The sequence below is a fragment of the Camponotus floridanus genome, unplaced genomic scaffold (genome assembly GCF_003227725.1).
Source record: "Camponotus floridanus strain SB8 unplaced genomic scaffold, Cflo_v7.5 scaffold3, whole genome shotgun sequence".
Classification (NCBI taxonomy): domain Eukaryota; kingdom Metazoa; phylum Arthropoda; class Insecta; order Hymenoptera; family Formicidae; genus Camponotus; species Camponotus floridanus.
Window position 1 is genome coordinate 1,046,540 of NW_020229436.1, and position 19,018 is coordinate 1,065,557.

General features: G+C 31.2%; 1 protein-coding gene across 8 annotated transcripts in view; it reads right to left on the reverse strand.

The window, feature by feature from the left end:
- LOC105256171 (broad-complex core protein) overlaps positions 1-18,604 on the reverse strand; it is a 33,189-nt gene extending 14,585 nt beyond the window's left edge. For 2 of the 8 annotated variants that reach the window (XM_025410153.1, XM_011265886.3), the window contains exons 1-5: positions 17,983-18,603; positions 17,442-17,636; positions 17,126-17,323; positions 16,536-17,034; positions 16,365-16,424 (exon numbers count right to left, since the gene is read on the reverse strand). In XM_025410153.1, the coding sequence (XP_025265938.1) occupies positions 16,365-16,424; positions 16,536-17,034; positions 17,126-17,323; positions 17,442-17,627 (943 nt within the window). In that variant the 5' untranslated portion in view covers positions 17,628-17,636; positions 17,983-18,603. The other 6 variants (XM_011265885.3, XM_011265884.3, XM_011265883.3 and 3 more) reach the window with 6 other exon arrangements.
- Between the last annotated feature and the right edge of the window lie 414 nt (positions 18,605-19,018).

The following is a 19,018-nucleotide window of genomic DNA, read 5'->3' on the forward strand; positions in this document are numbered from 1 at the left end:
ATTAATTTTTACATGATATAATATATATATATATATATATATATATATATATATATATAATATATATCATTATATCATGTATGCTCGAATATATATTATTATATATGCATACTCGAATAAATTAATCTCCCTCTTAATTTAAATTAAATTTTATATCATAAAATAGAAATTATATTCTATCGGATATTTGTTATATCAAAATCTCAATGCATTTGTTGAGCGAAGATTTCGAAAAGTATTCGACTGTTCCATGCATGAGAAAATAATGCACTTTTCGCAGCCCAAATGACACACATATGGTTTTTATATCATGGCTTTATTTTCAGAATGCAAAGTACAAAAGAAATGTATAACCCGGCATTTCGTCTTATATTCTACAGCTACGTCATAATTTACACATAGTATGGTAATTAAAAAATTATGGCTATATTTTAATTATAGATCTTTCATATTGCAAATTAATGAACTCTAACGCTGTAAATCAATTTTAAAAAGGCGGAAAACTTCAGTAAAATTTGAACGGTAATCGAAAATGGCTTTTCGTTTTAATGAGATTTTCGAAATTGATTTTATATAGATTTTTAGGCGTATTTCAAAAAGAAATATTTATCTTTCTATTAATAATATTAAGAATATTAATTTCTGGATCAAAGTGAATTATTTCTGCGCTAGAACGTTATGTATGAGCTGTATAAAATAATGGTGACGATAAAACGAATAATAAAAAAAAAGTTTTACTCCTAAATGGGACATATCGAGGTTTGTTAAAAATATGTCAACTGTACGTCAATCATTACTATCGCGTACAATTTGAGATAAGTTATATATTATATGATTGTCAAAGAGTATATCTTGCAAATTAAACTCTATACACATTAAGAATCTATTTCTTCCTCATCGACGTTTTTACAGATTATTATCGATAGACAATGACATCAATTAAACACGAATTAAATACGATAAGATCGATCGATCCAATTGTGATCGACGATTGTCTAAGTTATGCTGAGACAGAAATGTGACATCCATATAAATGACAGCTTTTATACATATGACGTTAACATATGATAATTGTATCTCGTCAATATTGTACAGAAATTACGTTTAGTGATAAATTTTGGGTCGTTTGGAAAAAGGAGAGGAGAGGAAGCTGCCATCTCATAAATCAATTGTGCACGACTGAAAGATTAACGAAGCTTCGTACAGATGTTCATTGATAATGCATGTACGGATATTCGCGATATTCTAATTTCACTAAGTATAATGACTACAATAGCACAATAATCCCCTTTGTGCGATTAATCGAGATCGCTCGATACAGCTTAAGGAGAAACTGCATAGATCAGCTACGTCAAAAGTCAGTAAATCTAATATATTTATTTCGAGATTCATATTGCGCAAGCATTTTTAGTTTTTTTAAATATAAAGTTAATAATTAATTTGTGTGAATTAAAATAAAGATTTGTTCTGTAGAATTTTTATTTTCATGATTTTTTGTGTAACTATTTTTGTGTACTATAAAATTTTCGACTAAATTTTTAGTCATAAAAACGCTAGTTCGATATAATATATACATACACATGTACATGTATACGCGATTTTGAGACTGAATTATCTTATTTAGTAAATCTTTACTTTAATTCACAAATATATTATTAATTTTATATTTTAAAAGTAAGTTGCGCAATTGAATTAAAAAATCTCAAAATGTATTAGATTAATTTTTGACGCAACTAAATCGTGCAGTTTTCCCTTAATATAATTATCTAGTTTCGATAGAACAGAGTATGTAACATTTCTATTATATTTAAGTACCTAACCACACACATTGCAAGTTTCGTTTACCGAAGGAAGAAGAGGACAGTCTTTATCCTATCTTATACTCATTACATATATGTATATGTATTATGTACACATCTTAAATTCCTCTCATATTTGGAAGAATACGGATAAAATTCTACAAAAAGTGACCGAGATTTTATCTCTTTTTATCGAATGTTGAAAATAAGAGCTTTAGTCGTGCCACGAATATTGGTGCTAAAAATATACTGTTGGTTCTTTTTGCAGGATATAATCCATATACGAAATTCAAAAAAGAAACAAAATCATATTTATAATTTTTTTTCACTTAGAAATTGTAAAAAGTCAAATAAAACTATTTTTCCTTTTAAAGTTATCTCACTTCATTATTCTCGCCTAAAAAAATATTGTACGTGATTACTTATCACGGAAAAATTGAACACATTTATCGCATTCATTATATGACTATCGACAACTAGACATAAAAGATGATGAAAAGATTTTTGTATATTCAAAACAATAAAATTGTAAATAAGTGTAAATAATCGTATATAACTGTAAATAAAATTATAAATAATTGTATATAATTTTCTTACGCGATAATAAAAATAAATCAAAAAACTGAGTTTCTAAATCTTTTCAAATGCATGCAGTATAAAAATTGATTAAAATATAAAATCATCAAGATAATAGTTGACAATAGTAAACAGTTGCATGTAAAATCTCGCAATTGCATACAAAATATTAATGGAATGAAAAATATATTGTGCTTGAAAGCACTCGATTGATGTTAGAACACGAGTGAAAAATGAAACAACAAAGATCTCTCGCGAGAAAAGATTTGGGCATGATCGACATGTAGAAAGAAATAACCCATTAATATATATATATATATATATATATATATATATATATATATATATATAACACATTTAGAACTCAAAATACTAAATTTCATGAATCCTATATCAAGAATCTCAAGATACAACACTTATTTTGTACAACATCCCAATTATTTAAGAATTCAAACCCCTATAGTCGAGACAAATATGTAATTTGATTATCATCCGCGAACAACTAGATTAATAATTCATCAAAAGTCGATATAAATATATATTATGCCTTTATCGTAATCATCGTTTGTGTACGCTAACTTATAATATACGTCCATGTGTATGGAAGAAAAATATTTTCCTACATCTCCATGTCTATGCAATAACACGAATACCTATAGAAGATATATCTTAAATTCCTCGATCTAGTTTCTCGCGGATGACGTACTGAAATATCTACCCAATTTCTACACGACAAAGACCCTGATTCATCCTTCACCGAGTTTCTCTACCGAGCCCTCGATCCCGCAACGGCTATTTCAACGGTTACTTGACTCCATGCACGTTCACCATGTGGCAGCGCATGGTGTACTTTCGCGTGAAGACGGTCTGACAGATCGGACAGATCGTATCACCCCTGTGTATACTGCGATGGTGGGCTAGAGAATCGCCACGATTGTAGGTTCGCCCGCAGACGTCGCACACCCAGCGACCGCTTTCCACCATGTAGTGCAGCTTAGACCTGCGCCTGACCCCGTCGAGAACGGGGCTCGCGTGCTGTTGTTGCAGTTGCTGTTGTTGTTGTTGTTGTTGCGGTTGCGGTTGATGCTTCCCGTAATTGTGCTCTGATTCTGCGCACACAATCCAAAGTGTTTCCCATACACACACGGTCTCATACTTTTATGTAATAATTTCGTCGTGCGAAGATGTTTTTTTCTTATTTTTTTGTCTTTTTCATGTGCTTCGTCAATTCGCGGTTTCAGTTGTTTTGTTTTTTATTGTTATTTCTTTCGCGCGAAGAGATACGATAGTGAGACAACCCCGATAAACACACACCGGTATCGATACATTTCTTCTTATATTTGGAATTATGTGAGGATTATATATACATATATATGTGTACTAATTCATATGAAATATTAGATATATATCGAAATGTAATAACAATACCATGTCAATCAAATTTTATATCGATAAAAATAACAAGGATACAATTTTTTTTTAATTTTGGAGAAAGAATGGCGATTTAAAATAACATTTAAAGGAATGAAATTATTGAAAAAACAAAAAAAGGAAAAGAACAGATTATATATATATATTCCAGTAATAACATATAGTATATAAAAAAAATAAAAAAAAATAAACTATAATAAATACTTAAAAAAACAAATTAAATTCGAAATGTTTTTAGAGCATTCTTCTACATTAAAAAAATTTTTTAGATACATGAAGATTACACACTAATTAAAAATTCCAAAATTTATTTGAATAAGATATCGCATATAGGTGTGTGTTTATAAGAACATTGAATAAACTTTAGATATTAAATATATGTATGCTCTGCACTAAAACATTTTATTGTTAGTATAAATAGATGAAAATTTGGTCTCAGGCCGTCAGGGACACTTTCGAAAAAATAAGAGGGACGACCCATTACTCATAAAAATTTATATTATAAAAGATTATATATAATGAGATTATATATATATATCAAATAAACTTTGAAAAAAATTGATATACAAAAGACTCATCGGATATAATTATATCTTACAATGGATTAATTAATCACATTTTAATTATCGAATTATAAAATAAATTTATTGAATATCGATCTTTATAAAAAGAAATTATTTCTCAAAAAAGTATTTCAAGAAAAATCTATTGATTATAACTAATAGTTTACAATAACATTGTGATTCGTACAAAATACTCTTGAAATACTTATGAAAAATGATATGACATTATTAAATGAAAATATATGCGAAAGATTTTTATTTCTAATTTTATTTTATATTTAATAATTAGATTATAATGGATCGGCCCTTTATTATACTCGCCAACGCATTCTGTGTCGAGTATGTGTACCGTACATCGATACAATCGGGATATTTTGTGTTAAAATTTCATAACTAATGTAAGTAGGTATATAGTCCCCATAAGCATGTTCAATGAAGCTTCCAGCCAGAAACGAAGAGGAGAATTTTTTTGGGAGTGCCAAAAATGTCAAAAAGCTTGCGGATATCGAGATTCATGCGAAGTTCTATTTTTGTTGTGACCTAATATAAAGGGACATATATTCTTTCGTACGTTATTGTAATTTGAAATTTGAATAGTAAATCGTGTCGTCTTGAGCAATCTGCAGATTTTTATTTTTCATAATTAATCGCTCATTGCATGCTATTCCAATCATCATTAATATTCACAATAGTTTTGCTTATCGCTCTGACACAAGGGACGTAACAATTATCTCTTTGTAATATTTTTATTAGAAACTCACAATATTATTCGATAATATCGAATATCGATTCAAAGTACGGTAACGCGCAAATAAGTCGTATTACAGAATTCTTGAAACACGTAATGCTTACTACATGTATTAATAAAAATCTCGGAACGCGCGATGTACATTATAGATGCACGTGGAATAACATATGATGACACAGTAACACTTTGACAAACATACGTATACAATACATTCATTCCAAGCAATTGTAATGTAAGATTTATTAATAATATCTGTGATATTCGCGCTTTTGCTCGAATCGTGAAAATGTACGTTTTTCGAATATAAAGTTGTAAAATATATAGTTTTTATTCTCTCATTACACATTTAGAACTAAACAGGACAAATATATTACATATTTACGTTAAATGCAATATTCATACAAATTAAATCCCAAGAATAAACAGTCACGTTTAGGGCTAAATGTGCAGCGAGAATACAGATTAATAGGTATACAAAACCAATAAGAAACATTTGATGAAAATTAATAATGATAACAAAATATTCCTATTTTACACGTATTAATTACGTATTTAACAGTCTTGCAGTTTTAAATGTCATAAAGAGTTCTTCATATATATGAAAGCAATCATAGAAATCTAAAATAATAAAATTCATTACATCTCTAGCGTCATATTTCTACTTCATGGCACGTCGTTTAAATTAATACAGATTTTTCCATTCATAAAGAGTGTTCTATAAGTAATACTTCAATTTCATTTATATCATTGAACTTACATAATTTGGCAAGATCTTTCAAGTTCTTATAAGAATAAAATATCAATATATAAACTTTTAATAATTTGGCAAGATCTTTCAAGTTCTTATAAGAATAAATATCAATATATAAACTTTTAATAAATAATAAACAATTGTTAAAATTTTTCGCATTACTTATGCAACACTACAGTTTTCAAATTCGATCAACATCAACTTTATCTTTGTCTTTCTTGTATATAAAAAGAGTCTCAGCCTAAACTAATTTATTAGACTTTTCGATCTAAATTAAATTCTAAAAAAATCTAAATTTGTCCTTCGCCATAAGATCACTGGAACTATTATTTCATGAAACATATCTTAATTTTCGATAAGATAATGTTCGTTGTTATGATAATCATGTTGTTGATCCAAACTAAAATATGCATATATTTGCACAAAATTAATAAAAATACAATAAAAAAATATTTAATACAAAAATTGAAATCTAAAAAAGATTTCATAAAACACATGCGCCAACGAATTATGGGATATTTGCCCTTGTAAAGAGATTATATGGAGAAACTTTAATAATTTTCATCGGGCGTAATCTGATGTATCATCATGAAGCAACGTAGACATAAATGAGGCTTATCAATGCAATCATTACAAAATGTTGTTACAACAGGTTTTTTAAGTAATGGATCGTAACATTTCTCACAGGGTTGCCTTACTACTTTAGCCAGACCTCTTTTTTTTTTAAGCTTATGATGTGATATATTCGATGTTATAGTCCGATTCGAAGATTTATCATGATGCTCATCTTCCAGCGTATCTCCTAGGTATTTAGTAGTCAGTGGACATCTAGTTAGGTAGATTACCAAATCTTTTAATGATTCTACAACAGACACATATATCACACTTTATATGTCAGTGGATGCTCTGTATATTTAACTCGAGGATTAATTTTTGCATGACTTTATTGAAATACTGTCTCTCACTTGGCCTAATATATTAATACTGTTGCGACCCATTAGAATTTTTGGCTAGATAAGTAAATTTATTCAACATTCTTTTTTTTTTTAAGCATAACTTTACTTTCCGTTTTATAATGAATAAGAGTACATCTCTCGCTTGTCCTTTCATTCTCAATTACTGACGTTATATGTTTAATATTACATTTTAATGTCGTGTGCTATCGTCAAGTTTGAGAGGTGTGTTGACAGCAATCACATCAGATTAAGAATTAAGTTCTTAAATTCCATTTGAAACTAATCTAATGTATCCTTGTATATTATATTATTTACGTTATGTTGAAGCTTAATTATATCTTTAACTTTCACTTCTTCAAGTACTCTTAAAATACATCTGCTAATTTCGGCTAAGCACCACAAAAAAATCTGCCATTACATATATTTTCTCGCGGCAATGAGATATTTCATATAAAACTGTCGTGAAGAAACGAAAATCGAAACTGGAAGAGAAGCCCGGGGGGGGGGGGGGAAGGGGAAAAGAGAGTCATCATCACTTTCGAAAGTTCGATTTTGCATCGAACACACTGAACGTGTGTTGACGCTTGTGGATGCGCAGCAAGTGTGCTTTCATGTCATAACTTCGACTGAAGATGCGCTGGCAAATCGGACACCTGGTCTGGCCTGTGTGCAAATCCTTGTGCAGTGTCAACGACATCGGGTGCTTGAAACCCTTCCAACAAATTCTACAGCGAAACAAGAGGCCGGCGTCCGCCGCAGCGCCGGACTGACCGTAATCGTCGTCCGGGACGAGCTCGGCGACGCCGCTGGCAGAAATGGCGTCGGCGTCGTCGTCGTCGCCACCCGCGGCGGCGTCTCCCGCGGCTCGTTCTACAAAGAAAACAACAAACACACAACGTCACCACGCATTGTTAGCCACGAATGCTGGCGCGCACGCGTGAATTCGTCTTTCTGGAAACCAAATCGGGGGCTAATTGATAGCGCGAATGTCCTTCATCGACAACCATCGTGTTCTGTTCGAGAAAGTTAGGCTCTAATATCTATCCCTTGAAAAATTGCCTGGTTGATTGTCGAAGAGAAAAATTTCACCACCATCGCGACTGTCTTAAAGATTTGAAAGCACTTGGCATGGTTTATGTCTGATAGTGAAATATTGACTCTGGATGCTGTCTTTTAAAATTTAAGAGTAATAATTTCGCTTTTATTGTGCAAAAGAATTAATTTGTAGATTTTTCGGTAAAATAAAATCCAAATTTTATCCATGATTAGCATCTATTTTTTTTAAATAATACTTTTTTTATTTTATATGATGAAAATATATATTCCAATGTTATTTTTTATTTTATATGATGAAAATATATATTCCAATATTATATGATGAAAATATATATTCCAATGTTATACTATTGTAAACAAGAATATTTAATTAATGAAAAATTCCTTGCTTATGAATAAAAGTATAATTTCACTTATAAATACAAATATATATATTTGTATTATTTCATTATAATATATACTTGATAGATGTTTGTATAAAAATATTTTGCAATGCATATAAGTAATATAATTTTTGTATAAAAGATACAAGATCAAACGAAATAAAAAGTGCTTTCAAATATCTGCAAGACAGCGATATTATGTCTCATTTCTCCTCGTCAATTCTACACGCCCTTTTCCTACAAAGTGCGTAATAAGCGCAAGCTAGTAGAGCAAGCCTAATCAAGTCAGACAGAGGAAATAGAAGACACACGACACCATTGAAGAAAGATCAGAAGCTCGTTAAACCCCCAGGCGGTCGAAAATATCAGAGAAGGATTCATTCCTCACGATTTTGACTGAAACATTCAATAATATGGATCTAAAGCATAGATTTCTTGAGGCTATAGCTTGTATAATATTTTTATGTTGCTTCGTCGTCTATTTTTTTGTTCGTTTAATTCACAAATTGCTTTAATAATTATCCATCATTTTATTAAAAAAGTTGCCTCGAGAAAATCTCATTTTCTTTGCTTGCATTAATTTTCCAGGATGCGACAAACTCTCTTTGAAATTAAATATTTTCAAAACTTAATCTTTAAAAGAATAAAAATATTCTAAAAATTTTTCTTTAATCTCTTGTATAAAGTTACGAGAAATATTTTATTATTTGTGTGTCAAGAGGAATTATAATAAAATACAATCTCTTAATTGAAATAAATGTCCATTTCAAATATTTTTTATAAATTTTACTACACTGGATTAAAATTTTAAAGAGAGACAGAAAGAAAATAATGACAGAAAACATTCAATTCGTTCGCTCTTTAAACTTTATGTAAATGGAGAAAATAATAAATGTTGTAATAAAAATATCAGTCTATAATAATTTATAATATTGCAAATTATTATATTGTAGAAGAGTATGTGATTATTTATCTTATAAATATGATAATGTAAAATTCCGGATCCTATCCTATTAAGAGATCCGCGGAATTATGCAAAGAATATAAAATGCATCAGATTAATTTAAAAAATATTACATTTGTTACATACTGTACAAGTTTGGAGACTATCCTACAAATGTAACGAATTAAATCATGATAGCTGCCTTAATCTTTCTTATCGGATAGAAAATTATTCTATTCTTTGTACTTAACATTTTCTTAATAAACGGTTACAAATCCTTACGGTAACGTTATTCTGTACGAGATCCTGAATAAATAACGTATATCCGCACGGTACACGTGACCGATAAAATTAACGATTAATCAATATTTGTATTGATAAGGCTAAATATAACAGTCTTACGGAAAGAGTCGAAATTAAATTGATTTTACTTCGCCATAAATTGAGCCACTTATAATTCTTTGCATTTCTCCAAATTCGTAATGTCTCAATATTAAATAATAACATATAACAGTCACAATTATGGTCAAATTATCGCAAAGCAAAGTGTAGAGAGAAACAAAGAGAGATTTATTAATATTCTCTAATATAATAATAAATATAAATGTAAAAAAATTAAAAATTAATGATTTTTTAATAATTCACATTTTATTTCTTATCATTACGGTATTATGATACTAATTTCCAATAACTTATATCATTTGACCGAAATTGCTACCGTTTTAATTTATAAGTAATTACATAATTACTTATCGTTTTTTTTTACATGTTCAATTTTTCGTGTAAATATTAAAATATCACATTGCATTTTATAAAAATTTCGGACATAATAATGTCAAATTAATTTCGACTGCACTCTTAAGCGAGTGAAACAATAATCTCATGTAACTTACAGCGCAGCATCACGTCAAATATCATGGTTTGTTCAAAGTGTTATGCGACTATTATCGCAATAATCGATATGTCCATAGTATAATTTTAGTAATATAACAATATACATATATATATATATATATATATATATATATATATTTTGCACGCATGAAATGTTACGTAATTAACAAAATAATTAATAACTACGTAACGTTTTATCTCATTGTATATATTAGAGAGAGACAACTCTAATGTTATTACATTTATAATCGCGAGTTAATTAATTCAGCAATTAATAAATACCTTACATGGAATATATATTACCTAACATGGGAGAGATGTAAAAATCCAAATTAAAAGAAGAATCTATGTGGATAAAGTATTAATAAACATATCTTAAAAATCCGAAAAGTATATCCTCTATGTACAAAATGTTGATGAAAATGCACATTAATCACGAATTACAAATTTCTACTTAAAAAAAAATTATCATCACGTTCAAGGCTTTGAAAAAAAGACAACATTTTTAACATAATTGACGTAATACAGACTCGCTGCGATGTAACAATTTCACTGGGAACTTCATTGAATTTCTAATTGAAATAAAGTTCAGACAAAATTTTAACAAATGTTCCTTATTAATTCGTCCCATGCTAAATCCGATGGCTCAGTTTCTATATGCGATATTACATATACCGAGAGCCCACCTGCATAAAAGAAGCAACGAGACTCGCGTGCATCGCGTGAACATACAAAGTTAATCAAAGCTCTTTCGTTCCCTCTCTCTTTCTCTCTCTCTCGGTGAAGCTATATCGAGGATGTCTCTTTTCTACCGATTGTCATCGCGCTTGGCCCGATCGCGGGGCGGACGGAACGTTAGTCCTTTTTCGCTGCCGGCGAGGCGCTACGATGGGGTTGGTGCTATGGGGGCGGAATATGCGGGATCGAGCGCATTTTGTGATAATCGACGAAGCATGGCCAACGGCACAAACAGGCATTGCAGGGCCAGCATTTGAAGCGGGTTTGCCTGAGTTTGCCGCGTGACGTTACCATGCCGCGCTGCTTGCAGTGCACGCACACTTTCCCGTGGCCGTTTGCTTTGCTGAGGCTATGCGGTTGACCAGATACGTACGTAAACCCTCCTAGAGAGAAACACAGTGTTGTGGCCAACAACAAACACAATGCACTGTCGGGCTGTGTCGGGTTAGTCAGTTTTGTAAGAGGTAATAGGCGCGGTAGGGGCATGCAGAGGCAACCATTGGTTAAATATAGTTATACAACGACAAAAAAAGACCTGTCTGTGTACATCATCCCCCGGACAACAACAAGAAACCGCAACAGCAGCAGCAGCAACAGCACCAACCCCCAGCACCTACCACAATAATCCCATAATCACAGCATCAGCAGTAGCAGGCGCTAGAAAGCTGTGTCTACAGCGTGTGTCATCGGTGACTTGACATACCATCGGTTTTATTTCTCGTCGCGGTCATTGTTTTTTTTTTTTTTTACATCGCGCGAATTATGACGTATATAATAACATTGCCATGTGCTAGTTTCAATGTGCGGATTTTTGCATCGTTCCGATGATTCCTTTCTTTGTAGGAGTTAACGCGATGTTTTTTTCTTTTCTTTTTACACTCCCCTTATATTGATCTGGTTGACTGTCTTACATATGCTTGGATTGATTATTGAGTTCATTATGAAGCCATGTGGATTATAATGTAATAGCAATTTCGAGTCGGTTCAGGATTTGTTCTTTTGACCAATCTCTCGATCGTTTCATCTAATCTTTTCATCGAGATTATTTCTCTAATATAACAGAAACAATGGTAAGAGTAATTTACATCTCTTTTGTCAATTAGTCTTTGAAAGTTTCATTGTTCGTCGCAGGAGCTTCCGAAGAAGACTACCTTTTTTCTCGATCATTAACGATCATCAATAAAATCTTCTTCGATAGGGGAATTTTTTTCGTGCGGTCGATGATATAAGGACGCTGATTACTTATAATTTATTAAGGTGCTCGCTGACTCACGTGTCCAGCCTCTCGTGTTTTTCGACGGTGAATGTCTTCGTCAACCTCCTGCTGCGCGATTTGCGAAAGATCAATACCTCGACGAATTTGCTTCTATTGTGGATAGAAAAGTCGCGCGTCGATCATCTTTATCATATTCATCGTCGATTTTATTCGTTTTTCGATAGGACAAATTACGAATTGGCTCACTCTTATAAGTGCGAAACGCAAACTCTCTCATACAAGCACTCATCATCCCGTGTGTTTGATTTTTCATCGACTTCTTCAGCAACGATGCGTCGTGAATCTCGTAACGCCACAGAACTATCGACCGCATATCAACGAAACGAATCTCAAACATAATGAGAGATCGGAATAGAGAAACGAATGATAATAAAGACTTGGAAGTAGATAAACCAGCAATAAATATGTCATCCATGATTTAAAAGTAGAAAGAAGATAAACATTAAACAATATTAATGAATATTAAATCGTTCTATCAAATTATTCTTGTCTATATCGATCCTATACAAATTGATGGCATAAGAATAGATAATATTAAACATTTGTCTTTCTAATTCCAAGCCGCATAATATGCTTTTGATTGCTCTAAAATTCGAAATATTTAATAAATGCAATCCGCAGTTCATTCTGTGTTTATAAATTGATTTACAATTGCGATTTAGCGAATTAAAATATTCGCATGTATGTTAATCGAGGCGAAACGCAAATCCGGTCGCACGTTATCAGATGCGATAAACGATAATAACATTAGCACTTGAACAATGAAGGAACAAGCTTTTTGATGTCTTCATGACTCTCTACTAGCTAATTCATGCTTCTGCTTTATAACAATCGTTGAGATTTCTTAGATTACCTACCTGTCAAAATATTCATCTCTCTCTCTCTCTCTCTTTTCTTTTTTATCTTTCCTCTTTTTTCTTTTTCAGCGGCTATACACATATTGGCAATCAAAAAATTTTAAGTCTGGTCAAGAAATATTCCTCCACAATTCTTAGACACGTGAAATTTTCAAGAAAAATGTCATATCGGACGTCGACAGTCTTCCTAAATCCGTTATTAATTTTTATTCACATTTCTTGTTTCCATAAAATTTTTATCGATTGTGTTGTTTACTGCAACCAAATTATTTTAATGGAAGTGTTTATCTATATAATTTATTAATAATAGACAAAAATTTTACTAAATTGAGGAAGCGTAATCTGCAATCTATATTTTTTAATTGACTAATGAAATTTATAAGAAATAAGAAGAAATTTAACATATTGATCTAGATAATATAATATAAATAATCTCAAACTTTTTCTTTTAGCAGATATTTCACAATTTTATAAAATTTATTTTTTATAAGACAAATTCATCTTTTTCTCGAATATATATTATTCGTATTTCTGTATTTTCGTGAATGTATTGTATAAACATGAAAATTATTAATATAAATTTAGATTTATATATATATATATATATATATATATATATATAAATTTAGATTTATATATATATATATATATATATATATATATATATATCTAAAGATAATCTTATAATAAAATGTGTGTTTTAAATTTGATGTATGCGTAATGTTGCATCTGCTGATGTAATCTTATTTTGCGATATTTTGGAACTTGGATTTCTTGTATAATCATACGAAAATATGTCAATATTCATTTTTAAAATAAACAATAATATCAGAAAATAACGGATTTTGGAGGAGTATCGATTCAATCTGATCGCCGTATTTCCCACACGCACCCATATTTGCCATATAGAGTTTGTTGCATACAAGGAGGAAAAGAATTGATTTTAAGTTACCAAATATTAAGAAAAGATTATACGCATGCCACTGTCACCAGAGTACCACCACCATCCGACTATTTCAAAATTATTAGTTTATATTTGAAGAGATTATGCGAAAGTATATCGCGATAAAATAACGATCGCTACATGTTATAAGTTTTACGTAACATTATTCGATTCTTATATTTATAGAGATGCTGAGATCGCAGAAAAACCCCGATTCGAAAGCAAAATTCATAATTATGTTCAAAATCGAATAATTTTAATAACAACATTATTAGTCAACTTATATTATACAATTGTATTAAAATTATTACTTTATTTTAAAATCTTTAAAAAAATATTGTTTCTTATTCGATAAAAGTTTATATATTGCTATTTTTTAAATTAAACATAAATTATTAATTAATTAAACATTAATTTACTAAATAATTAAACATTAATTTAATAAATTTTGTGAATAAATTTTAAAATAGAAATATTATGTTATATTATTATAATAATTAAAATATTATATAAACTTCAAAAATTATCAAATCAGAAAATTTTAATTTAAAGATGTTTATTTATCGGAGGAATAGTATTTAGGATATTTAGAACATAGATTTAGAATATTTATTAAAAAAAATAAATATTGTTAAGCAAATAATTTCTTAAATTATTTGTAAAGTAATGTAATAGAGAGATCTTCCACATATATTGATTTTTTGCAGCACATACTAATTCTATAAATGTGACTCACAGCCTTTCATTTTAATGTTCAAAAATCAATATTCATATTTAAGATTAACATTACATGCAAATAAATTGTGTGCACATGTGTGTGAGTGTGTGTATGTGTAAAGAAATTCGCGTCATACACACAAATTGGATGTTTTTCTGAAGAAATTTCCTCGAACCAGCATCAAAAGGTATTTTTTTCTTTTTTAGTATATACACAGAAATATGCTTACAGTTAGTGCGCATGAGGAATATAGTGGTGGCTTTGATCAAGTTATTAAAAAAAAAGGAATGTTGATGATTGTCGGCACACATACAGCACTTGGCAATGCTTACTAGTAGCTACAATTCAACCTACACCCGAGTGCCTGTACCATACATTTACATCCAAAACACCATGCACTCTGTACACTAAAGATGTAAATCTCCATATGATCTTGGAAAGAAAAATAGTCTTTCCATAATAGGAAATGTATATCATGTAAATTATTAATATAAATATAAATGTTTAGATATTCGCTTATAAAATTGCGAATTCAACTTTACTAAATTCAGTGCAAGTAATAATCGTAATACCAAAAATTAAATAGCATCAACAATGTTTTATAGAGTATAGCAAAATCTAATAAATTTTGATAAATGTATTATATTACACGCGCAATAAAATATGATGCTATTTTCATAAAATTTTGTATACATTTATTCAAATTCATTATTCAAATTCTTTACTTTATTTTCATTATTCAATTTCTATTCTTTATTTTTAAATATTTTCTTATATTAGCGAGAATCAAATCTAAAGATGAAAGAAAATTATGAATAAACCCTCAAATACTTTTATCATTGTAAAGTAATAATAAATATTTCCACTGAAAATTTTAAAATTTCCTTCAGATTTAATTTAATTCATTTTTCTAATTTTCATTGTATGCATATAAGTGATGCAAAGCTGCACTGACTACCAAACCATCGCACAGTTTGATGTGAGACTCAAATCAACTAACTACCCCTCAAACTTAATAGATCGCAATATATCACAATAAGAAGAAAACTCGTCTTTCTTCTTATTATTATTAAGAAATTGTTACAAAACCTTAATCCATGAAACTAAGTAACAGTTATATATACTAATGCTTCATGTATCAAGGTATTTATATTATTTTGGTTTTGTACCCACAATACATGCAATTAATCCATCACCATAGAAGTTAGAATGTAGTTTTGTGTATGAAAAAGTAGTTTTTATATTGCAATTAATGTATAAAATTTATTTATAATTTATAACATCATTTAATATATTAAATTTAAATGTATATAGATGTGCTTTTTAAATAATAAGGAAAAATTGTGTAATTTTTTATATCGTGGACCATGTGTGGATACAAAACTTTGATGTATGTGCATTGCCATTTACTATGTGTACATGTATATTATTTTATATAATTCCAGTAACTACAAGCAGTGAAATATAAATTTAGATCAAGAAATTGTTTCTTTTCTAATTTATAATTTTAATTTAATTTATAATTTTTAATTTAATAATACATTTTAAATTATGGCTTAAATTATATATAAAATTTTTGAAAATTTAATAAGAAAATAATCTATAATAAGCATTAATTTGTCAAATCTATTGTAATTCTATATTGTAATTACACATGTACATATATATATATATATTTCATCATGGCAACACAACAGACTACATCATATTATAAAATGAATAATCTACTCACCTTGTACTGCTTCCTGTGTCACTCTTTCTCCTGAGGTACTTGGTTTAGAAAGTAGGTGTCCTAACAAACAAACAAAAAATACATGTTGAAAATTTATAAAAATGCAATAAGAAATATTGAAATAAGAAATATTGAAAATTCTAAGAAATTATCATGTACAAAGATACTTACCAACATCTGTTTGATGTTTGCCATCCAAACCATCTGATGTCGATTGACTCGAGTAAAACGTTTGACTGATATCGGGCTTCTGTTCGTGATCAGGCGTGTTCGATGATGTGTCGTCTATTGTAATTTTACTGAGTGCATTGTCGCCTATACTCTGATCTTCGTAACTACAGCTGCTACCATCTTGCTCCAGGTATTCAGGCATCTCCAGTTTTAAATTCGGCATAAGGGGGATTATTTCAACGGGATCAGAACCCGGGCCAGTCTGATTTTCCAACGTTTTTCCTTCGGAATCCTTCGCATTCCCTGAATTCTTTTCCATATTCGCATTCGTACTGTCTCGAGTTTTTCTTCTTTTGTTTGGCGGCACTTCGGGTTGCAATTCGATGGCATGATATGGCATCGGAGAGGATGGTGACTTGTTCCTCTTACTATCTCCTGTGGATTTGCCAGAAATATTCTGCAGTTGAACTTCAGGTTCATTAGGAATTTCTATGTCATCCTAAAAATAATATAAAATATATATAACATCTATTAAATATCTATATTTTATCTATAGTCTACTTATGATTTTATATCATTTTATATCTTACCTCTACTAAACTATCGTTATCCTTTCCTGTGCCATCTGTAAGACCTTGTACTGCTAAAAGTTCCGCTGTTGTGAGAAAGCTTGCTAACTGTTCCTGGACAACATTTACTTCGCCTTGATACATAAAATCTACCAAGGCAGCCAAATCATCAAATTTTACATTACGGAATATTATGACAGGATGCTGGCACGGATTCTCCTATAATATAATGAACAATCATTGTAAAAGATATATTTGTATTGAAATGCACAAGTAATAAGCCAAATAAATAACAAGTATCATAAACTTACAAGTTCAATCATTACAAGTACTTTACCTTAAATAAATCTCTAAAGTATGTACTACATGCTGACAAAAGCATTTTATGCGCCCTAATCCTTTTGCCTTCGCAACTCAGAGTGACATCTACAAGGTCCTCATCTGTCCTTAATGTGTCAAAAGCACAAGTAATATGTTTTAAATAATTATTCCATCTAAGAGAGAATTGTTGACTGGAACCCATGCTGCTTTCCTGAAAATAAAATTCTTGTCAATCTCTCGTTAGATTATTCAAATTATGATATGCAAGTTTTTATCGCAGGAAGATTAAAATAAGAATAATCATAGCAATATCTTCCTTTTGTTAGAAATACAAAGCAATTATTACTTTCATTCTACATTGATCATAATAATATTTCACAAGAAATTTAGTATCTGGGGATGTTTGTACTAAGATGCTATTGTTTCAACATAAGAATATGGATATCGCTATGAGGCAAAAAATTCGTTAAGTCAAACAAACATCTCTCTCGACGCAAACGGAGTAATAATACTCCAAAAAGCATTCAAGGAAAATTTCGCATTAAATGAAATCCTACCTTGGCTGTTCTCAGGGTGTAGAATGTAAATCGAGAGAAATCCTGAGGAAGTCTCGTATCGCAACGGGACGAGTGAACGGTATTAGAACGCGGTCGCGAGACCGATTCGCGCGGCGAGCGACTCGGGGTGGAAGAGACGGAGGGGGAGGAGGAGGAGGAGGACGATCAGCCGCACCGTCGACCCCGCGTAGATGCAGACTAGTCACGGCGCACTTAGCATAAAATAAAAACTGTAAACAGCCGAACTGGTTACACTCTCATGGCACTATGGCACACCGTCGAAGCAACACCGTAGGGGACCCCGTCGTTAGCGCGTCGTATACTTCTATTCTCGTTTCCCCGCTCTCCTCTATCCGCACTCGATATTTCTCTCACTCTCTCACTCTCTCTCTCTCTCTCTCTCTCTTTCACTCTCTTTCTATCAAGCGATCACGTTCGATCTCAGCCAGCGAGCCGCGCGTCGTTACGTAATTGCATCGCGCTCTCGCGGCGTCCTGCGCGCCCGGAGAACCGTCCTGCGCCGAATTCGCGTCGCGTTCCTTCACAACAAGCCACACTTCGTAGGCGAATGACAGCTGGCGGCCATTTTCAGTACGGGAATATGCGTATGAGATGCGCGGGGAGGTTCTACCACCCTCTTCCCCTTCCACTACGCTTTTTTGTCCCGCTAGCGGCCGCGAAACTGCGCCTGCGTCGCACGTTCATTGGCTGAGGCGCATTCGGTTCCTTCTAGGGACTCTGACTGTTGACAATTGGTAGATAGTCAGATATTAGGGCGCATTCACACCTTGGCAGAAAAGCGGGAAACAGAAAAGCAGAACTCGCGCTGATAATAAGCAATGTGTACCAGAGAGAAGACTTAGGTATTCATAGTCCGGTCTTACATTTAAGATCATCTTAAGCTCTCATTCCACCAATCAATAGCTGCATTGTAGCTATTTGATTGATTGAATGAGTTCTTAAGATGATTTTAAGGTCGGGTCTACAATAGATAATTTAAGCCCTAAGCCTTAAGAAATTGACCAATCACAGTCGA